Source organism: Engraulis encrasicolus, chromosome 19 (genome assembly GCF_034702125.1).
Source record: "Engraulis encrasicolus isolate BLACKSEA-1 chromosome 19, IST_EnEncr_1.0, whole genome shotgun sequence".
Classification (NCBI taxonomy): Eukaryota; Metazoa; Chordata; class Actinopteri; order Clupeiformes; family Engraulidae; genus Engraulis; species Engraulis encrasicolus.
Genome location: NC_085875.1, coordinates 13,191,853 through 13,214,750, shown reverse-complemented (window position 1 = coordinate 13,214,750; position 22,898 = coordinate 13,191,853). Strand labels below are relative to the sequence as shown.

General features: G+C 44.2%; 1 protein-coding gene and 1 non-coding gene across 4 annotated transcripts; one reads left to right on the top strand and one right to left on the bottom strand.

The window, feature by feature from the left end:
* Positions 1–6,913: 6,913 nt before the first annotated feature.
* On the bottom strand, positions 6,914–6,986 carry trnat-ugu (transfer RNA threonine (anticodon UGU)). Its single transcript has one exon. It is a non-coding gene; the product is annotated as a tRNA-Thr (tRNA).
* A 6,657-nt stretch (positions 6,987–13,643) lies between these two features.
* Positions 13,644–22,898, top strand: si:dkey-229e3.2 (uncharacterized). Of its 3 annotated transcripts, none has more exons than XM_063183675.1 (7): positions 13,644–13,684; positions 14,026–14,295; positions 14,425–14,643; positions 14,986–15,167; positions 18,740–18,875; positions 19,803–19,871; positions 20,491–22,898. In XM_063183675.1, the coding sequence occupies exons 3-7, from the start codon at positions 14,437–14,439 to the stop codon at positions 20,620–20,622; spliced, it is 726 nt and encodes a 241-aa protein (XP_063039745.1). In that variant the 5' UTR covers positions 13,644–13,684; positions 14,026–14,295; positions 14,425–14,436; the 3' UTR covers positions 20,623–22,898. The 3 variants fall into 3 exon arrangements, with proteins under 3 accessions (XP_063039745.1, XP_063039742.1, XP_063039744.1); XM_063183672.1 differs by having other exon boundaries at positions 18,737–18,875; XM_063183674.1 differs by lacking the exon at positions 13,644–13,684 and having other exon boundaries at positions 13,767–14,295; positions 18,737–18,875.

The window sequence follows — 22,898 nt, the reverse complement described above, 5'->3', positions numbered from 1 at the left end:
CCAGTGTAACAATATGCAATACCATGTAATACCACTTACGCACAAACACATGATGTAAGTAAAAAAATTACATTGTATTAAATATTGTTACACTGGTTATTACACTGTACCTAATGTGGTATATCCACTGAACCATTAAAACAGTATTACCATTTGCCCCATTTTTTGCTTCATTTTCACAATAGTCGTTTGGTTTTAAGCCTATGCGCGTCATGTCACGTCTGTATATACGTTTACGAAATGGTGGACGGGAGTGGTAGGAATGATGGGGGACTGGAAGCGTCGCGTTTCGGGGATATACCTTAAGCAGTCGAAGGCGACTGCACAGGCAGTCTAGTTATATCCCCGAAACGCGGAGCGTCGGGGATGTAATGGTTTTGCGTGCGCCGCCGCCGCGTCCGCCGCCGCGTCCGCCGCCGCCGCGTCCGCCGCCGCCGCGTCCGCCGCGTCCGCCGCGTCCGCCGCCGCCGCCGCGTAAGGTCTTTCGTGTTAACGCGATAACTTTTGAACGGATGTTTGGATTTGTCCCAGATTTTTTGGGTGAATGCTCTAGGGCAGGTTCATGAACTGATTCGAGTTTGGAGGTCAACACTTTCAAGATGGCTGAATTCAAGATGGCCGAATTTTTGTTTGGTCCATAACTTCTGACCGGGTGGATGGATTTGTCCCAGATTTGGTGTGTGAATGCTCTAGGGTAGGTTCATGAACTGCTTCGAGTTGGGAGGTCAACACTTTCAAGATGGCTGAATTCAAGATGGCCGAATTTTTGTTTGGTCCATAACTTCTGACCGGGTGGATGGATTTGTCCCAGATTTGGTGTGTGAATGCTCTAGGGTAGGTTCATGAACTGCTTCGAGTTGGGAGGTCAACACTTTCAAGATGGCCGAATTTTTGTTTGGCCCATAACTTCTGACCGGGTGGATGGATTTGTCCCAGATTTGGTGTGTGAATGCTCTAGGGTAGGTTCATGAACTGATTCGAGTTTGGAGGTCAACACTTTCAAGATGGCTGAATTCAAGATGGCCGAATTATTGTTTGGCCCATAACTACTGACCGGGTGGATGGATTTGTCCCAGATTTTGTGTGTGAATGCTCTAGGGTAGGTTCATGAACTGATTCGAGTTTGGAAGACAGCACTTTCAAAATGGCGGAATTTTCATTTGGCCCATAACTTCTGACTGGGTGGATTGATTTGCATGTTAACACCTTATTTTAATGGTTCACCATTTCAGTGAATCTACCATATTAGGTACAGTGTAATAACCAATGTAACAATATTTAATACCATGTAATACTAGTGTAATACCAGTGTAACAATATGCAATATCAGGTACAGTGTAATAACGAGTGTAACAGTATGCAATACCATGTAATATAGTGTAATACCAGTGTAACAATATGCAATACCATGTAATACCACTTACGCACAAACACATGATGTAAGTAAAAAAATTACATTGTATTAAATATTGTTACACTGGTTATTACACTGTACCTAATATGGTATATCCACTGAACCATTAAAACAGTATTACCATTTGCCCCATTTTTTGCTTCATTTTCACAATAGTCGTTTGGTTTTAAGCCTATGCACGTCATGTCACGTCTGTATGTATCATATACGTTTACGAAATGGTGGACGGGAGTGGTAGGAATGATGGGGGACTGGAAGCGTCGCGTTTTTTTTCGTGCCTCATGACGGCAAAAAAGGCCTGAAAAAAAATATGGGTCAAAGCCTTTTTTTTTTTGGGCCAAAGATGTGAGGTGGTGCAACAGCATCTACTACCCATAAATATATATTTTTTAACTGTTTATTGAATTTAAGCAAGAAACAACAACATTACATAAAATTCCACCCAGCCCTCCCCCCATGCGCCCACTACAGACATTGAGAAATACACATTAAAACATAATAATAATAATAATAAGAAGAAGAAGAAGAAGAAGAAGAAGAAGAAGAAGAAAAACATAAAGTAATAATAAAAGAAAATACAGACATATAGTGAAAGCAAGAAAAACATAAATAGAGCAAAAAAATAAAAATAAATAATAATAATAAAAAAACTAATAATAATAATAAATAATAAATACTGCACATATAACAGAATAGAGATTGGCTGGCTCCAAACTGGAAAAATATAATAGCAACATATGCAATGCCCATAAAGGAATCAATAATTGGTAGTTGATATTCTGCAACGAATATGCATCTTAGGTTGTCCCCTATAAACAAACACATAAATCCATACAATAGTGACACTGGCTGTCGTTGCGCCGTCCTGACGTGTGCTACTGCTGAAACACCACTCACCTGACCCACACACATATGTACAGTAGGCTATATTTTAAAACAGTGGTTCCCAACCTATGGGTCGGGGCCCACTGGTGGGCCCTGAAGGTATTCCAAGTGGGCCTTGAAATCATTTTCCAAAAATAATAATCATATTTTGGTGTGTGTTGCTGTTGATTTATTTGAGTTTTATTCTTAATTGGGTCAGAGGTGGGCCCCGAACATTTTTTGACAATTTCGAGTGGGCCCCAAGTTGAAAAAGGTTGGGAACCCCTGTTTTAAAATCAACATAATGAAGGACATGCTTTCCCCTTCCTGACTGATGAGGGGCAAAGACAGAGGTTCCTCAGTGGTCCCTCAGTGGTCCCTCCGTGGCTACGTGGCTATGTGGTTGTGGTGGGGGTGTGCGCGGCTGGATGACGTTTGGGCTGGATATTCCTCTGCTGTTTGGTGTCCTTAATGATGGGGTAGAGCAGTGTTTCACAAAGTAGGCCGTAAAGTCCCCCTGGGGGGTCGCGGAGGCAGGTGGGGGGGGGGGGGGGGGGGGGCATCCAGACCCTCCGAAGGGGGGAATGATGGGAAAAGATTGAGAACCACTGGGGTAGAGGAAGGTGATTAGACCTCAGAGATGACAGACATGTTGTCACTGATGAGGAGCGAGCTCCAAGGGTGGGCTCAGTCTGAAATTGTTTTGTTATCGATGTCATATAATAGTGTTTGTAATGTGTACGTTATGCACGTGTCTGTGTGTGTGTTTGTACCCCAGCCGGCCTCATACTGTGAGCCAGCAGCTGTGTGTGCGTGTGTGCGTGCGTGCGTGTGGGATGAGGAGTGTGTGTGGAGCCATACGCAGCCCTCCCGCCACAGTCACTGACCCGTCCACGTCTGTCGCCACCCGTCTGCTCCCCTCCCCCCTTAGAATAGAGCTATACACACACACACACACACACACACACACACACACACACACACACACACACACACACACACACACACACACACACACACACACACACACACACACACACACACACACACCAGGGCCCACGTTCTTGCACTCGCTCGCTATGCAACGCCACACTGCAGACCATGACCACTGTGTGTGTGTGGGAAAATAACTCCCAAAATCATGAGGGAAGGTCAAGGGACCAACACCAATCAGCAGGGCCCGATTAGCACACAAGCTAGACATGGTCAGAGCCATACAGAGGGGAGAGTTGCGCGATTGGAGGACCAGGAATTAAATTGCAGCCCCGCCTTTCAACGAGATAAGGTCGTGCCTAAAGCGGCTGTCTTTCCATAGACTCAACATAGAACCACCACATTAAAAGCCAAAAATAAGGACTAACGAACTATACTGCGGGGTAATCACCACAAATATGTAAACTATCAACTGTCTCGGTGGTGATAATCACAACAGTTTTACCATCTGTGATGTTTATCTGAAGTTATTACTACGAACAGCAAGTCTTGTCATATTCCCTGCATTGCATCGCATCACATTTGCTGTGTTCTACGCCCACTCCTAGGCACTAACATTTGCAACGCTTCAGCAGTTCTGAGACGCTAAACAGCTAATTTTGCTAATGCGGAAGTCGGCCCTAGGACACAATGGAGATTGCCCGACTCTCTCCTCTGTATGGCTCTGGACATGGCTGCAGTCAGTCTAGTGGCCAGAATCTGTCAAAGGAGCCCCTGATTGGCCAAAAGTAAAAAAAAAAAATACAGACTTGTAATAAGATGCAATATAGAAAAAAAGGTCTTCTGTCGTGTTGAGTGCTGTTTTGAATCTATTTAATACTGCTATTCACGGTTGTTAGACATGATATTCTTAATTTCTAGCTTTTAATTATAACTCTTTGTAAATTTGTCATATAATTTGCTTTCTGGGGGGCCCCCACAGCGACCTGTAGCAGGGCCCCCGGCAATCTTAATCCGCCCCAGCCAATCAGGCACCTGTTTTTATGAACACCACCCGGTACACACCAGCCAACAATCAGCAACCACACCTGCATGCAGCCTCTTTAGCCAATCACAGACCACTGTATGTTAATGTGTAACCGAGGGGTTCCCAACCTTTTCCAACTTGGGGCCCACTCGAAATTGTCACAAATGTTCGGGGCCCACCTCTGACCCGATTACGAATAAAACGCACACCAAAATATGGTTATAATTTTTTGAATATTATTTCAAGGCCCACTTGGTATACCTTCAGGGCCCACCAGTGGGCCCTGGCCCATAGGTTGAAAATCACAGATCTAAACCTTTCCCTTTATGTCTCATGCAATCTAATACCATTTTATGTGTAATCTTAACTATTTACTGACCAATAATTGACTTCATTACAACCCAGGACCTGAGGAGTAGTAGTCAGGAGGAGAGAGTGGAGGAGAGGAGGAGAAGGGAGGAGCGAAGGAAAATAGGAGAGGAGGAGGAGGAGGAGGAGAATAGTAAAGGAGGAGAATAGGAGGGGGGGGGCAGACTAGGAGAGGATGAGGAGAGTGGGATGAAGTGAATGATAGGGAGGAGGAGGAGAGGAGAGGAGGAGGAGGAGGGAGAGGAGAGGGGAGAGCGGGAAACAGGAAGAAAAGGTGTGTGTGTGTGTGTGTGTGTGTGTGTGTGTGTGTGTGTGTGTGTTTGCGTGTTTGCGCGTGGGTGTGAGGGGGGTTGCTGGCTGTGGTAGGAAATGGGATTTGTGTGGGTCAGTGCTCTACTTAAAGCTGACTGGGGGACGCACCTCATTACCGGCCTCTTCATCAACAGTAATTAGGGGGGCTGGGCAGAAGAAGTGTGTGTGTGTGTGTGTGTGTGTGTGTGTGTGTGTGTGTGTGTGTGTGTGTGTGTGTGTGTGTGTGTGTGTGTGTGTGTGTGTGTGTGTGTGTGTGTGTGTTAATGTGTGTGTGTGTGTGTGTGTGTGTGTGTGTGTGTGTGTGTGTGTGTGTGCTCGGTGCGCTGTTTGTTCGAAAGCAGACACACGTAGTATAAAATGCAAAAGGAACAGTCGGCAAGGGTATGGTTTTGGGTGGCAGCGGTTGTGGTGGTGGTGAGTGTTTGAGATTTGGGGAATGGAGAAGGCATGAGATATGCAAAACGGATGGCTGCTAATTATATTGTACCTAATTATGAATGTATAAAAGGCTATGTTTACAGGACTAATTCAGAATTAAATAGTTCCGCCAAAAGTGAGTTCATTCTGAATAAATGTCTCGTGTAAATGCATCACTATGTTTACGTGACATTTTTAATTCAGAATTAATTATTCAGAATTAAATAGTTCCTTTGATCTTTCATTTAATTCTGAATTGTGATGTGTTTATATGACGTTTTCAAAGCGGAATTAAGCTTTATTCCGAATTGAATGTCTCATGTACATCTAGAAGTTCATAAGGGTTGGAGCAGGCGTCACCCAACAGTTTTTTTCTTCCTTTTAAGGGTGCTGACCAAAATATTGTAAGATCACACTGAGGAAGGCAGAGCGCCGAAACGCGTTTACGTGTGTAAATAAAAAGAAACCTATGCATGGTGCGACCTTTTTTCATTTTTCACTCATGTACATCTAGCCAATGTCTACTGTATGGCCTGGCCCAGTTTGCCATGGGGCCAGGGCAGGCTCAGCATGGCAGCCATATGGCCATTGCCAATGGCATTCCTGTGTTTGTCATCCACACCGCACCGCACATTACACTCAGCTCCAGGTGCTTATTTTTTAAAGGAGGATGACAAATATCAGATGGGAAGCATGGTCATTAGCTGCCCTGGGAGAGGACGATTGGGGAGTAGGGACTGTGTGTGTGTGTGTGTGGGGGGGGGGGGTGCAGTGGTAGGGCATAGGGCTTGGGTGAATTGATACATGACATCAGAACGACATGAGATTTTTAAAAAGAAGTTTCTGGTAAGATTGCCACACTGAAGACACTGAAGAAGGTCCATATGCATAAAAGTGTCTATAGGCAATAAAAATGTTTACAATTAAAATATATATATGTATATTTTTCTTTGTATCTGAGAAATTAGATGGCATGACAGAATAAGTACAGCCCGACGGTTGTCCAAAACAAAAGTTTTAAAAGATGTAAGTTAAGGCAATTTCTCTCTATCTATTTAAATTGCAATTCAGGACTTTTATGAAATGCTCAATAGCTTCATTGTCTGGTCATTACCATAGGTCATCTCCTCATCACCACCAGAAAGCTGACTGTCAGATGTGTTTCTGGTCAAAGGCTCTGTTTCTGACTGTTTATGCTCTCTGTTTAGCCTATGCTGTGGCAATACTGCCCTCTGTCGCCTAAATGAAGACAATGCGGGTGGACGGGGGAACGTAATGCATGCGCAACCTGTGAAATACAGTTATTTAATTCAAATACTAGCTCATATGTGGCATTTTACATACTGATAATAGTGGGTGTGTGTTCTGCAAGCTAATAGACTACCAAAACCAAATAGAGTGGACATGCTCAAACTAAGTTGCTCACTGTAGCCTATGTGCTGGTGTGCGTCAACACTACTCGTAAAAACAGTCTCGTAGGTCTACTTTTAATAACTTCTTGATAGCGTTACATTGGCAAACACATTATGCATACTAACGACTGTACAGTAATGTACTTTGCAGTTTTTCAAAATTAAAGGCCCCAGCGAGGATCGAACTCGCGACCCCTGGTTTACAAGACCAGTGCTCTAACCACTGAGCTATGGAGCCTCTGAGCACAGCCTGCCGTCACGTGATTTTTTGAAATAGAGAAGAACGATGCAGTCTTCGCTCGATGAAACATGTTGATCCACGCTGTCACATGTATTGTCTTTTCGCTATTAAAAGTGAAGTCGCATGGCAACATCGGCATTTTTGTGAAACGCCAACGTGCTGAAGCCAACACTTTCTGCGCGAATATTGTCTCAGTACGAGTAGGCCTATGTGTAGCTAACTAGGCTTCGGCAAAAAACAAACACGTTTCTCGTGACGATGAAAATGATTTGAATAAAACACCAAGCAAAACGTTTACCTCTCCAATTCTATTACACTGTCCTGCTTTGAAATAAGTTGTCTACCTACAGACGGACGTGTGTGCTTCATTGTTACAGGAAACTGTACGATCTGGTCATTTGACCACTAGAGGGTAGCCTTTTACCACTCTCCGTCCAAAGCCGTTCACCCGAGGCTCTGGCTCTGTCAATTCTGTGTGGATGATGTTCACTTATTTTTGCCCTGTGCTACAGCTATCAATATAAAAAACTTCAAATGACCAATATATGCCCAACAGTGCATAAAGTGAAACAGTTTGGAGACTAAACAAATCGGCCCAACCCTAATAAAAGGCAGGTGAAAATAAAGTGTTGTTGTTGTTGTTGTTTTTCTTTCTTTCTTTCTTTCTTTCTTTCTTTCTTTCTTTCTTTCTTTCTTTCTTTCTTTCTTTCTTTCTTTCTTTCTTTCTTTCTTTCTTTCTTTCTTTCTTTCTTTCTCTTAAAAAACAAACAAACGCCAGACTGGATGCCTCTGTTGGGGTAGTTCTAACTTCAACAGGAAGCTGGTTCCAGTAGGCCTATTTGGCAGCATAGTGGCTAAATGCCATTTCCACCTGTCTGGATTTTACTCTGGACACAACCAGCAGAGAAGACTCTGAAGAAAGGAATGTATAGGGTTGTATTGTTCTAGCATAGTTGCAATTAGGCCTATTTAGGGTCAATATAGGCTAATGTCTGTACATGTCGTAGTAGTGCTGTAGCTGTAGGCAAACCATTGTGATTAAAGTAGTGTAATGGGTAGGGTGACCAGACGTCCCGGTTTAACCGGGACAGTCCCGGTTTGGAGTTGTGTGTCCCAGGTCCCGAGCAAACACTGTGTCGGGACACAAATATGTCCCGGTTTTGGCCACGCTACATTGCGCTACATGTAAATAGGGTAAATATATGGAAAATATTACATGTTTACCTGCCACAATTAATGGCAGCCAGCGCTTGTATAGAAAGTCTAATGCGATTTGTCATTCCTCCCTTTAAAACTGATTAGAATGTAGGAAATTGCATCTAAAAAACAGTTTTTTCTGGGGGAGGACCCCCAGACCCGCCCACCAAATTTTGTCCTTCAGTCAGGTTTGCCCTGATGAAGACTGATTGTAGTCGAAACGCGTAGGCGTTATCCATTTAAATAAAGGATTTTTAACTTTTTTCACTAAGATCAGTGTGCCTCAGATCATTCTGACTACCACTTTCAACAAGGAACCTTCTTTTTGGACCTTCACATTTTGGAGATAGTCACAAGCCAATTACTGAAGTTATCATGTCCTTTCTGAAGAACACCTGATTCTTTTACAAACAATTGACCCAACGCAGCACTCTCCTTTTCCTCTTTTTTTAAAGTACAAGTACTTCCGTGGTGTAATTACAACAGTAGCACATGATATTACACAGCTGTTGCACCATTTACTCCATTTTACCTAGGCCTAACTATTGAGATAGACCTTGTTATTACTGAAAAAACAATAAAAACCAGGACCCACCAAAAACTCAACCCAACCTGTGCATAATCAGATTATCGTAAGACAAGTAGCCTACATTGGTCTACTTTTTACTCAGATAAGTTACCTGTGTTGGAAAGAAACTGTGTTTCTTCTTTTTACTTTTACTTTTACTTTGTCCACAACTGCTAAGTAGTGATTTTTTTTAAAGTGAGGAGCGAGGCGTTCCACTGAAGGAATAGTGTGCTTGTCAAGTTCTCTGATGACACAACAGTGGTGGGCCTAATCAGTGACAATGATGACTCAGCATCTAGAAAGGAGGTACACTCGTCACCTGGTGTAACAGGAACAACAAGCTACTGAAGATGAACAAAACAACAGAAGTACAGTAGGCCTAACTATGGACTTCAGGAAAGAACACCCAAAGCACACCTCATAAATTCTCAATGGCAGTGTTGCAGAGTCTGTGAAAAGCACAAATTCTCTATAGGCAGTCCCTCCAGTTTTTCGCGATTCAGCGATCGCGTGGATTCATGCAAATTCAATGATATTCCGCATAATTTCACGATGCCGCGTAATTCCTGTAAAGCCGCATTTTTCCCGCAAAATTTCAACATTCTGTGGAGTTTATTGATTTATATTTTCGTCAAAAAAATAAAAATGTGACTACAATACCACCGGAGACGAAAACCAATAGGCCTAGCCTACGAAGCATTTTTGTTAATATGTCACTGAAACATTGAAAAAGAATTGCCTGCTATTTCGGAAGTCGCGACCCTCATCTCAGCTGTTCCGCGTCTCTCCTCCCCTCCCTCACACATAGGCCTACACGCAGGCGTCGGTGCTGCACACTCATGACCTTTTTTTTAACAGCAGTAGCCTACTTTTCAGTGCAATCCTGGGTGGAAAAAGTATTGTTGCCCATTTATCCATGACGAAGAAGTGAATGCAGTCATGAAATAGTGGCGGTACTGTCGCACTGTAGCAAACATCTTACGTTAGGCTACATGTTTGCGGAACTTCTCCACTCTCCCCTGTCGCTTTCATGAGCATGCTACCCGACGGTCGTTGTCTGATCTTTTTTCAATGTTCGCTAATGTTTGTAATTTAAGGGTCTATGTCTATGCGTAGGCACAAGCCTTCTGATAACAATCACTGTAGTGCCGATCGCAAAGGTTTCGGAAGTGTGGAGTTTTGCAACTTGTTTCAGTCAAGGACACCGAGATAGGAAGTGAACGGCCCTTCCACGCTTTCACTGTGTATTGCAATAAAGTCTTGCGAATCCATGCAACCATGCACACAACCATGTCAACGAGAGCGTGTATGCCATCACAACTTTGCATCAAGCAAATAATAGGCTATGCAACAGCTTGCAATACGAGCACGAGAGAGAGAGAGAGAGAGAGAGAGAGAGAGACGCGTCTTCCAACAGGTGACATTGTAACGCTTGCATAGCCTACCACCTGGCTACTGTACCCCGCGACGCTCTTCATTAGGACTAGTGGTAGGCTATACCCACAAGTATTTTTTCATAACGCGCTGTCCCGTTTTCCCCCGAAGTCGTTCTAAAATATCGACAGAGATTTATGAGTGTCGCGGCCATGTTTTTTTTTTTTTACACATTGGACGCACTGGCTAATAAGACGCTCTGACAGCTTTTGACAATATTTTATTATTCTATTATATAGGAAGTGTGTTTCTGAATCTCTCTCTCTTTTGTCTTAAGCCTGCTTAGACTGATTGTGGTTTTCAGTTACCAAAAAAAAAACAGAAAGGGATGCAAAATCTTTGCAAAAAATGAGAAAATGTCGCAAAATCTTTGCAAAAAATGAGAAAATGCCGCCACAAAATCAGGCATTTTGACCGCAAAAATCACAAAATCCCAGTGCAAAATCCTGGAGGGACTGTATAGGACTACAGGGGGCAGACGTCCCGGTTTAACCGGGACACTCCCTGTTTGGAGCTGTGTGTCCCAGGTCCCGAGCAAACTCTGTCGGGACACAAATATGTCCTGGTTTTGGCCACCCGCCACATTGCGCTACATGTCTGTCAGGATGAATCCAATGGAAAAGATTACATGTTTACCTGCCACAATTAATGGCAGCCAGTGCTTGTTTAGAAAGTCTGAAGGAGTCAGGTGTGATTTGTCATTCCTCCCCCTAAAATTGATTAGAATGCAGGAAACTGCATCTAAAAAATACATTTTTTTCTGGGGTAGGACCCCCAGACCTGCCCTCCAAATATTGTCCGCGCGAAGTGTCCCGGTTTCAGACTACAAAAAAATCTAGTCACCCTGTATAAGGACCCTATATCTGGTCACCTTATATAGGACAATCATTGCACATCATTGATGATGTCACACGGACCATCACTACATCTGACCTGACTCTCACCAGGTGATGTTGTTCTGCCAACCTCTACATGGTGTTCCACTGAGCACCACACATCCATTTATCTGGCCTTAGTCATATTAACCAGCACCTCAAAAAGACACCTTATGCAGGATGAGAGGAACTGACCTCCCCCTTCTGCACTCACCAGCTTCACGTAGAGAGTAGAGTGTTTTTTTTTAAACATAGGGTGAACTAAGGTAATTTGGGACATCAGCCAAATTGGGACAAATAAGGTTTTGGGTTGTTTTCTTTCTAAATATTAGCAGCCAATCACAAAATGGGATGTAATATTGTTACTGCAACTGTCATGTATAAGGAACAATAATTTTATTTGGTGTTAAGTATCATAAAAGAAATGAGCAAAGGTTTGAAGTGACAGTGGATCCAACACTTGTCAGTTGAGCTAGCTGACATGTCGATTATGCTATCAGATCATAAGGATATTATGGCTGAATTAGTGATTATATGGTACAAAATATGATTGAAATATATGTTGTTTTACTAAAGGTTTAACTCAATATCAAAACATTTACACATTTGTCTTTACTTTATTAAGGAGACATACTTTTAGTAAGTATAGTGGAATGAGCTAATTTGGGACAATATTTTAAGCTAAAATGGGACAGTTTTCTCATAGCAACAGAATTGGCTTCTGTTAGCTGTTAGCATAACATATTAGCACGCCATAGGCCTGTATTGTAATATGCATCCCACATGCTAATGGACATGGCCACAGTCACACATGCCCTACTCCTTCAATATTCTCTTGAAATGGAAATGTTTCAGGGATGTTAAATCATTTTTGGAATAGTTAAGGTCCTAGTCTACTGTTAACAAGAGAAAAACGGTATTATTCTTCAGTTTGCGCAAAAATAATGATAATCAAACAGACTGTCCCATTTTACATTAAAGGGTGTCCCAAATTACCATAGCATTTTCTCACAACGAAGTTGGTGTCTCACTGTCTTTAAATGTTAATATATTATAAAATATCATACTTCAAAAGCTAATTCCTACATGGAAATGTACCCAAGACCCATATGAAGACATACAATTACTAAATGTTGGTGTATTTTAAACTTAAAGTGGGTTTTTTTTGCGATCTACCAAAAGTGTCCCAATTTACCATAGTTCACCCTAGGTGTGCTAATGAGAGCCTGGCCAACCTCTCTGTATGACATGGCATTTGCGTGTAGCGTCAGACAGGAAGGCAACATGGATGGGGAGGACCACGCAGAGGCGGAACAGAGGGGGGGGCATAGGGGCCAGAAACCCCGGGCCTCACCACTAGTGGGCTACCAATGGCTTTGGATTTCTAAACACCTCAGAGGCCCCATTTGCGATATTTTAGTATTTTTTAAGTAGTTCAATATTATGCTTAACAGCAAAGTTGGTGTTAAATGCCTTTATTGCCAGTATTTTTTAATCATTATGTGTGAGGGGGGCCTAGACATCAAACTTGACAGTAGCCTAAATATACCAGTGCTCCGCCCCTGGGACCACGTGATAGGATCAGATCACCTAGCCCAGGGATGGGCAACTTTCATGATAAGGAGGGCCACATGTTCTCATCGCCACCATCAAAGGGCCACATGATCTGAGTTCGAGGTGCTGTTGGTTGCTCACTGCCAATAGTAGGCCTACTTGGAGGGAATAGGAGCATTCTCTATCAGCAGACGATATATTTACAATGGATTGATTTAATAGTGGGTTTTAAAAGAAGACTGAGAAATCTGGTCTTTTTCCCCATTATGTTATATCTATGGGCCGCACTGAGTGACGGTGGGCTATATCGTGCTGTCTCTTATGTTGAACTGTAGGTTGAACGTTGAAGCCCAGAGTGCCGAGCTAGCTCAAGATGATCTCGGTTACAAAGGCAGCACCTACATAACAGCACACAAAGAGTTTTTCCTCCCTACTACCACAAGAGAAGGCAGTGCACACACACATAGGTAGGCAGGCAGGCAGACAGACAGACAGACAGACAGACAGACAGACAGGCAGGCAGGCAGGCAGGCAGGCACGCACGCACGCACACACACACACACACACACACTTCTTTCATTTTTTCACATGGCACATGAGAGTTGGTCCGTGTGAACACTAATTACTGTTTATTTCACTGCTGGTACTTGATGTTTATCAGCAATTATCCTAAATTGCAGTTTATCAACCCTCTTCAGTATAGCCTCTCCATTACATCATGTTTTGACAAGCGGTGTAGACTAGCCCTCGACATTGTATAGGCTACAGTTTGATAAACCAGAAGGCAATGTTTCACTAGTTTGACACAACAAAGACATACTAGAGTATAACGCACCACCTAGGTGTACCACCCCATTTCAATCGGGGCAGAAGAGACAACCAACGCAATGCATACCTCTACCTGACAGACAGGTGGCTGGTTTCGACATTCCTGCTCACGTGCGTCACTACCAGTGGCGCACGTTCAGAGGGCGGGCGCATACTCAGGGCGGAAGCGACAGCTCGCTCAGCTTCTGGCTTTGATCTATTAATTCCGCTGTCTACACCTGCTTCGAGCCGGCTTGAAGGTACAGTATTAAACTTCAACATTTTTACTTCTGAACTATATTGAAACTATATAGATTATTTGTAGGCTATATTTAGGCTACTGGTATTGACATCAAACTTGTGCCACGTTACGAGCATGTTGTTATGGTGTAGTAAACAAATCATTTGGGAAAACATCTCACTGTGGATTGTGACTAGGCTACTCTATGGCACGTTTCCTGTAACTTTTCATAACAACATCCAAACTCAAGCGCCGTGTCAGCTTGCCTCGGTCATATATTCAAATCGGCGAGGGTGAAGTTATGTCAAGCCCAGATTGTCCTGGAGTAATCCGCTCTCTCTCTTTCTCTTTATCGCGAAGAGCAAAGTCTGCCACTCGTAGAAGAAGTAGCCTACCTCACCAACGTCACGCGCAGTTTACAGAACTTCCATCTCTCCAACAATGAAGAGGATGCTGCTGTAGTTCCCTAGTCTGTGTCACAGGAAGGAAACGCTCCAAAAACTCAAAGCCTGCTCTGCTCTAAACACAATGAGCCTCCGCTGCTCCTTTTGTCACAGAAACTGGAACAAGAAACTATAGACAGCAACACATTCAACACAGAAAGAAGAGCTGGACACCATTTGTTGCGAGGTATGTCCATGTTTCTTGGTCCTCTCATTAATTTTACGCACTCTCTCCTACTGTATTACATGGCGCAGTAGCTAGTATCATTTAACGATAGCTGGTATATTCATCAGATGTTTCCCCCCATGTTTTCAGAGATCGAACGCAATGGCTGCTGTGGAACAATTCCACCCCGTAGCGCCTGAGCAGTTCGAAGAGTTCGAGGAGTGGTCGAGCAACGTGGCCCCATCTGATGGTTGCCTTGACGACTGGAGTGATTTTAATGACAGTTCGACCTGGGAAGGAGAAGGAGACAGACCTGCCTCACCTGTTCCTACTCAAAGGAGCACTGAGCCTGCGCACCAATCCTCAGAGGTATGGTGCTGTGTGGTTATCTAGACTGGTGTGTGTGTGTGTGTGTGTGTGTGTGTGTGTGTGTGTGTGTGTGTGTGTGTGTGTGAGAGAGAGAGAGAGAGATAGAGAGAGTGTGTGTGTGTGTGTGTGTTTCAGGCAATATGCTGACTGAGATTTAACGTTTTTGTCACCAGATTTATAGCTTTGTATCAGGGACATATAAAAGTGATTGGTGCAAATGGGGATTTCCTGTTTAAAAAACATGGATATTATTATCATATTACAACAATGTTGCTAACGACACACTTATAATAGATTTGCTGCCATAAAGGAGTTAATTTGCTCATCGTTGTTTTTGTTCAGGGCTTTGCTGCTGATAACCCATGGGATGTGTTCCGGGAGTGCTTCCCAACTGCGGAGAAGAGAGAGGAGGATGAGGAAGAAGAGGGTTCGGCAGCTGTCCCCGCTGACCTCCACGTCCCTACGCTGGCCGAGCTGCTGAGGACCTCCACAGGCATGCCGTTAGAGTCCGAGCATAAGAACAGGTAGGCTACATTTACCCGTTAAGACACAATGTTATACATTTGATGTTACCAGAATGGCAATGAACAAGTTGTAGTGCATTACTAAAGGCCCTGTGTTATGTCATAGTATTGTAGTGCTATAGTTAACTTTTCAATGACTAACTTATTACAGCGTGCCACTGGAGCTATGGCACAGAGTAAGGAGCTATGGGACAGCCCTGCCATTTGGGGCGGTGTGGGGGGTGTCAAACCCAAAATTGGCTCCCCATTACGTAGATGGAGTCCGAGGGCAATAACTGGCAATAACGTTTTTGCTCACCAGCCTATGTGGCTAGTGGTTTTCCTGAGTTACTAGACAGTCAGCCTTTCTACTAGCCACAATTGTGTTGTCCGTATTCTGTCTTGATACCATGATACGTCTCAGTTCTGAAGATGAAGTGCCAAAGGAAGATCAATGATATGAAGATAGCGAAAATATTTTACACAAATAGAATGTGAGTATGACTATTCTTGAACTTAAGTATAACCAACTGATATCAAGGGGCAAATGTTTACCCAAAAAATAAGTTACCTGCCAACATGGTTAGTGAGTCTGAAGTTATTACTAGCCACGGTCAAGTTTGATCCATTTTTGGGCGGATGGCAGGTGCCAGTAGCCTGGTCCTGACCATCCCATAATACTACCATTTCATTTCGTATTTATGGTCTGGCATTTGTTTGCTCTGAAGCGATTGTAGAAAGCAGGAAGTTTGCACTCAGTTATAGTTTGAAATTATTGGACACATCTCACCCAATCGATGGCAGTTACTCAACAACAACATAGCGCAGACCAATGGCTCTGGCGCAGATGTGTACGTCATTGTCACGAGCGTTCTCCCCCTTTCGCCCCCACGTGGGGGGCGTATTCGCTTATTGGCTGTTTTCTAGGGGGGGGGCGCTGCGATCAAAATTCTACTGCTCCAGGTACTCCTTAGAGAAGCACGGCCAGACAACAGTAGTGGAGCCAATCCTTTGGCGGAAGTACGTAGGATGGCTCGCGAGGCTAAGGTGCCAGTGTCACAGTGCCACTGTACAGCACTATGCGGCAGAGATGACTCTAGGGTCAGACCCAAGCAAAAAAAAAAAAGAATCAAAGGAATGAACATTTGAAACTAATTCGCCACTACTGTAGCAAAGTGTGAACTGTTAGTGTTATTCACCATCCAGGGGCTTGGGGCTGGGGGGTGGGGGTTGCATTTGAAGCAGTTATATGTTTCATCTGATGCCATTGACATATGCTAAACATGGGCCACACTTTTCTGTCTGAAACCGATAGTTGCTCATATACCAGAATGGTTGGTTGGAAAGAGAACCTAGAAAATCTTTGCTCATACCTTCTTCACTTCAAAATGCTTGACGTCGTCATGACGGTTATGGCAAGAAAGGCTGATTGGCCAGGTGTCCGTAGCCCAGAGTGGGTGGTGCACAGAATTGGGTCCCCATTACATCGTGATGATTTTGACCTTGGCCTAGAGCTCAGGCTGTCAGCAGCCCTGGACACTTGTAAGGGGTCCTATTGAATTGTGGTTCTCTCAGGCTTCTTGTTTCTCCAGTTTGAAGTTTCCACACACATTACACGTTGCCATGTTAGTGCAACACTGCGACACAGAGAGAACAGACAAGTACCATGAAAAACTGAAAGAAAAGTCCGCGACACCAAGCTCCCGTTGCTCTTTTTGTAATGTGACGTTTCGGGCAGCATGCCCTTCATCAGACAATCACAGACTTTTCTTTCAGTTTTTTTTCATGGTATTTTTGCTGGTCCAATCTTTTTGAGACGGATGTGCGTGTTTTTCTCTCTTTAACTATAGAACAGACAAGTACACCAGTGTTAAATTCAACTGAATTAATACTGGACAATTGACCGTGCACATGTGCCCTTTCACTTTATCAACAACCCCATCACTCTGCATTAATTAAATACTCCTTTCCTGGATCTTATCTGATGTGCGGATGTTTGCTGTGGTAGCTTTATACAGTCATTAGATAGACTGCTAAATGTGATTTAGCAACTGTTATGCAAACCTCTGTTACTCTTGATCACAGTGGATGCAGATGTTGATGTTATGGGTTGAGGTGATGTGATGTTGATGTTATGGGTTGAGATTCAAGATTCAAGATTCAAGATTAGTTTATTACGTCTTATTATAGGTTTGAAGCCTATAAAGAGTAAAAATTGTTTTGTTTTTCTTGTGTCCTCAAAAAGATTTTAAAAATAAAAATAAAAAAGAGGGGGGGGGGGTGGAAAAAAGTGCAAAGAAAGTGCCTTGTTGTCTTCAGCATGAATTCAGTAATCTTATTGCTTGGTGGAAGAAACTACTTTGGAGTCTGGTAGTATGAGATTTCAGGCTTCTGTACCGTTTCCCAGATGGTAACATAGTAAACAGTCCATGGTTGGGGTGACTAGGATCAGCCAAGATTTTCTTTGCCTTCCTGATGCTCCTTCTCCTTCTGATGCAACAACCTCCTGTGATGTTGATGTTATTGGTTATCTGATACATATATATTGTTCTAACTGGTTCATATTCATCTCTTAGCTAAGAAAATAGATGAATATGGGTACACTTGAAGTGCAAGAGCTTATTACCTTACACTGTTCCTGTCCAAAGCAACTTTCAGTTATTTTAAGTACAGGATATTGGTTACAGTCCCTGGAGCAGTGTAGAGCTACGCAAGTGCCTTGCTCAAGCATACTTTAGCCATGAAGTGGGTAGGGATGGGATATCGGTATCGGGTTCAGATATCAACATAATTCAGAGATCGGATCGGATCGGAATTTTCCCAAAGTATCAGAATTTTCCTGATACTGACATTGAGACAGGTGTAATGTTAATTTCACCTGCATATTAGTTTTCAGGATGAGATTGTTACTTTTTTACTTGTTACTTTCTACTTATTAATTGGTTTCCTGTTCTTCTGACTTCCTTTTCTGACCAAATAGTCTACTCTGGCCTACTTCAAGTTGAAACCCATGCATATATGTGGTTTTGGTATAGGATCGAAGTGGTATTGGTATCGGCAGATATCCAAATTTAGATATCGGGGTCGGATCGGTAGTGAAAAAAATGTGTATCGGTGCTTCCCTAGAAGTAGGATAGGGAGTGGAAGGGTGAGATTTGAACCTGCAACCCTCTGATCTAAAGCCCATCTCCTTAACCATTATGCCATGGCTGCCCTTTTACAGCATACTCTGTCTTCTGGGTTAACACAGTTCACACACCTACACATTCAGTTCAGACTCACTCTTTCTAGTTGGCTTTCATTTGTTCACACAAACAGACACATTTTTTTTTACTTGCTTCTTTTCCTCTGTTCTCTATTCTTGACGTGGGTTAACCTTGGGTGTGTGTGTGTGTGTGTGTGTGTGTGTGTGTGTGTTTGTGTGTGTGTTTGTGCACGTGTGTGTGTGTGTGTGTGTGTTAGAAGGGAGTAAGGAAATGAGAAGCAATAACAATGGCACCTGCTTCCTTTTACTACTACTACATTTGGGATAAACATGTTTTGGTCTCTCTCTCTCTCTCTCTCTCTCTCTCTCTCTCTCTCTCTCTCAGTAGGGCGCTGGGTGTGTGTAGTCGTCTGCTGTGTGAGGAGGCCTGTGTGAGGTTGTCGGGGCCCAAGCCCAACACATACTCCCGCTCCCAGCTCATCAACACACTACCCCTGGTCGACCCAGACACACACAATGCAGAGGTAAGACATAGGCTTACACACATGCGCACGCACGCACGCACGCACGCACACACACATATTCATACACACACTGTATGGGAATTCTCCAATCACTAATTTTTTACACGTGTGCATACCTCTACACACACACAGACACATGCACGCCCACCCACACACACACACACACACACACAGTCACTCACTCACACCACTGATAAGCCCATTTTGCACTTTCTGTCGCAGCTGCTGTACTGCTCAAACAAATGAGATAATCCCACTTTACCTTGGTGCGAACCCCACCCCCACCCCCACGGACACGCAGGGTTTAAACCGAGCTTAGCTCACTCACACACTCTCACTTTCGTTCCTCACACACTCACTTACTCTCTTTCTGTATACTGTATCTCCTCTCTGACACACACACACACACACACACACACACACACACACACACACACACACACACACACACACACACACACACACACACACACACAATCTACCATCTCTCTCTCTCTCTCTCTCTCTCTCTCTCTCTCTCTCTCTCTCTCTCTCTCTCTCTCTCTCTCACACACACACACACCACGGATAACTTCTCAAAGCAGTTCTGAATCCCCCTTTGGCCACATGCACACAGCACAGAGGAACTGTCCTATGAGAGGCAGAACACTCTACTATCAACATGGGACTGATGGCTAATGAAATGTGTGTGTGTGTGTGTGTGTGTGTGTGTGTGTGTGTGTGTGTGTGTGTGTGTGTGTGTGTGTGTGTGTGTGTGTGTGTGTGGTGCTAAAGAGAGAAGAACACAAGAGAGCCAGTTTAATAATCTTCTCTGTTCTTCTCTTCTCCTTCCCTCTCTTCCTCTTCTCTAATCTCCTCTCCTCTCCTCTCCTCTCCTCTCTTCTCCTCTCCTCTCTCCTCCTCTCCTCTCCTCCTTATTTGTTATAGGACATGGCCCTCCCTGACATGGAGCTGGAGCAAACTGAAAACCCTCCCGCTACACTTATACAGACAAAGGTACTTCTATGGTCATCTCTCTCTCTCTCTCTCTCTCTCTCTCTCTCTCTCTCTCTCTCTCTCTCTCTCTCTCTCTCTCCTCTCTCTCTCTCTCTCTCTCTCTCTCTCTCTCTCTCTCTCTCTCTCTCTCTCACACACACACACACACACACACACACACACACACACACACACACACACACACACACACACACACACACACACAAACACACACACACACAGAGGCGATTCTAGAATGACTTGTGGCCCCAAGCAAAAATCCAGAGAAATCACCACTAATTTAGATTTAAGTGTGAGCTGTTATTTACCATAGTGGCTTGGGGGTCCCAAGCGACTGTCTGCCTAGCCTGGTGACAAGATGTGCCTCTGCACACACACAAACACGCACATGCTCTGTCTTTCTTTGTCTGTGTCCGTCTGTGTTTGTCGCTCCTAGCCATTGTTTATTTTCTTGTCTTTATATGTCTTGCCTGTATTGTCTTGTTCGGCTTCCATCTTCAATCTTCCAAAATGTTGTCTGTATTGCATCCGTTTTAAATCCTGTTTTTATTCTGCGTTTATTCTGTGTTAATTCTGTGTTTATTCTGCGTTTATTCTGTGTTAATTCTGTGTTCTGCAGTTGGTGGCGCGCTCCCTGTGCCGCGAGCCGCCGGCCTTCATGTATCAGGTGTCCATGCGCTGGCTGAGGCAGTGGAACGCCAACATTCTGCTGCAGGCCGCGGACAACGCAGGCAAGGGCCTCCATCTCTGACATCACATGATCACAAACATGTACCGCCTCAACACAAAGACTTCCTGGACTGAGACGGGTGTAGTATCAATATCCTTCCTCTGGCTGCCACCTGCACACCTTCCTCCATGTAGCTGCAGGCCGCAGGCAAGGGCCTCCAGCTCTGACATCACATGATCACAAACATGCGCCCTCAACACAGGCAAAGACTCCCTGCACTGAGACGGGCATCGTATCAATACCCTCCCTCTGGCTGCCACCTGGGCACCCTCCTCCATGTTGCAGGCAAAGATTTCCTGCACTGAGACGGGCATCGTATCAATAGCCTTCCTCTGGCTGCTACCTGGGCACCCTCCTCCATGTATGTACAGTAGCTGCAGGCAACAACACAGCCAAGGACCTCCTGCAATGACAAAGGCTTTGTGTGGATGTTCAATATCCCTACTCTTGGTGCTTCCACCCATCTCCCATGTCCTGCCTCCTGCCTTGACTCTGGACATCATCAAGGGCATTAACATGCAGGTGCAGGCCCTCCACGCACGGCAAGGGGCCTCCTGCACTGACATCACATGATCACAAACTTGAAAAAGGCCATACGGGCCGAAACATTGTTTTCTTGATAAATTGCAGCACGATGGACAAGAGTGTGCGGTATCTTCTTCTAAAAAATCACATGATCACAGACATGCGGCTCATATGCTGGGCGCAGGCAACGCAGGCAAATGCCTAACAAGCAAACTCCAAACAAGCAAAGGTCAGGAAGACTCGGAACAAGAAACCTCTTGGTCTAATACGACCCGCACTTGGACATGGACATCTGGCATAGCGGGCATTTCCCAGTGGGTCCCGCAACCTCGTGGGCCCCGCAATGTTTTTTTTCTTTCTAACTTTTCTGAAAATAGGGGGCCCACAAGGGTGCGGGGTCCACCGGTGAGTCGGTTCTGCACCGCTAATTATGATGGGCCCCTTTTAAGGCAACTCAAGTTGTGATAGGCCACCGCTCATCTGTTTAGAAGCTGCAGGATTCAGTAGAATTTTCTGTATAAAAAGAAGACAATCAGCACACTTCAGGTCTATTTTTGTGCAAAGAAGCTTTACTTGACTTGCAAGCTTTCGGTCCTTAGACCTTCATCAGGCAGAGTGCATACAAACAGTGCTTGTGGTTAATATACATCATTATAGAGCTCTTCAGCGTTGACGTCAACTTGTATGCGGCGTTTGGACTTCCGGTTCGATGGCGATTTTTTACATTGCAAAACGCCATAGAGATTCAGGTTTGGCAAAAATATAAGTTGCACGGCAACAACGAACATTAGCGTGTCCCCGCATCCCTTTCTCATTAGTGGAACGGATCGTATCATCATGTTGGTGTATTCACATGTTAAATCATGACGATTATAATTCAATATTGCTAACCCCTTTCTGATCATTAAAACTTCCGAACTACATACTTTCCTTTGGTTGCCATGGGTACAAGCCTCCGCACGTACATGCCGTTAGATACAGGCACCGCTTCTGTAGTCGCCAAAAGCTTCCGGGTTTAGCATATGGACGCAACATCGTATTTATGTCGAAGTTTGACACAAAATGATCAACCATGTCATACCTACAGCCTATTTTTAACACCCTCGACAGTTTGCGGGGGTTCGCTAAGCGCGTGCTTGCACTCGGAGCTTATTTGAAATTTACCCCTATTCATTCCCAATGGAGGCCGGAAGCCGATACGAACCAGGAAGTCCTTAAATGCTAACATGAAAGACTACAATCTACTACATGCTTCCGTGTTACTGAAGAACTCTATTGGCACCTGTGGTGCAGCACTCTGAGTCAGTGAAGCATTCTGGGAAATGTAGTGAAAGACAAATATGAAACATAAACAGAGAAAACAAGAACAAGTCCATGCTTTGCAAGTCCCCTTTTAAGGCAAAAAGTGCCCAGGCCCTATTTCTCCCCCAGTTCAGCCCTGGATACAACCAGCACTTGGACACGGCCAAGGGCACCCTGCATCACACTACTGACACAGACTTGCAAGCAAAAGAACTTATAACACTGATACTTACCTACACACTGTGACGTGACCAAGGGACTCCTCTAATAAACTACTGATGGACAAGTGCTGCTGCTCGTCGAAAGGACTTCTTGCAATTAACCACTCACAAGTACTGTGTGGCATGACGAAAGATGCCTGAACAAGATCTATGATCGAAACGTTGCTCCTAATAAATTAAGTCTTTTGCCCGCAGTGTGCAGATCCTCTCCCAGGGTACATGTGGCACAATAAACTTGACATGTCAAAA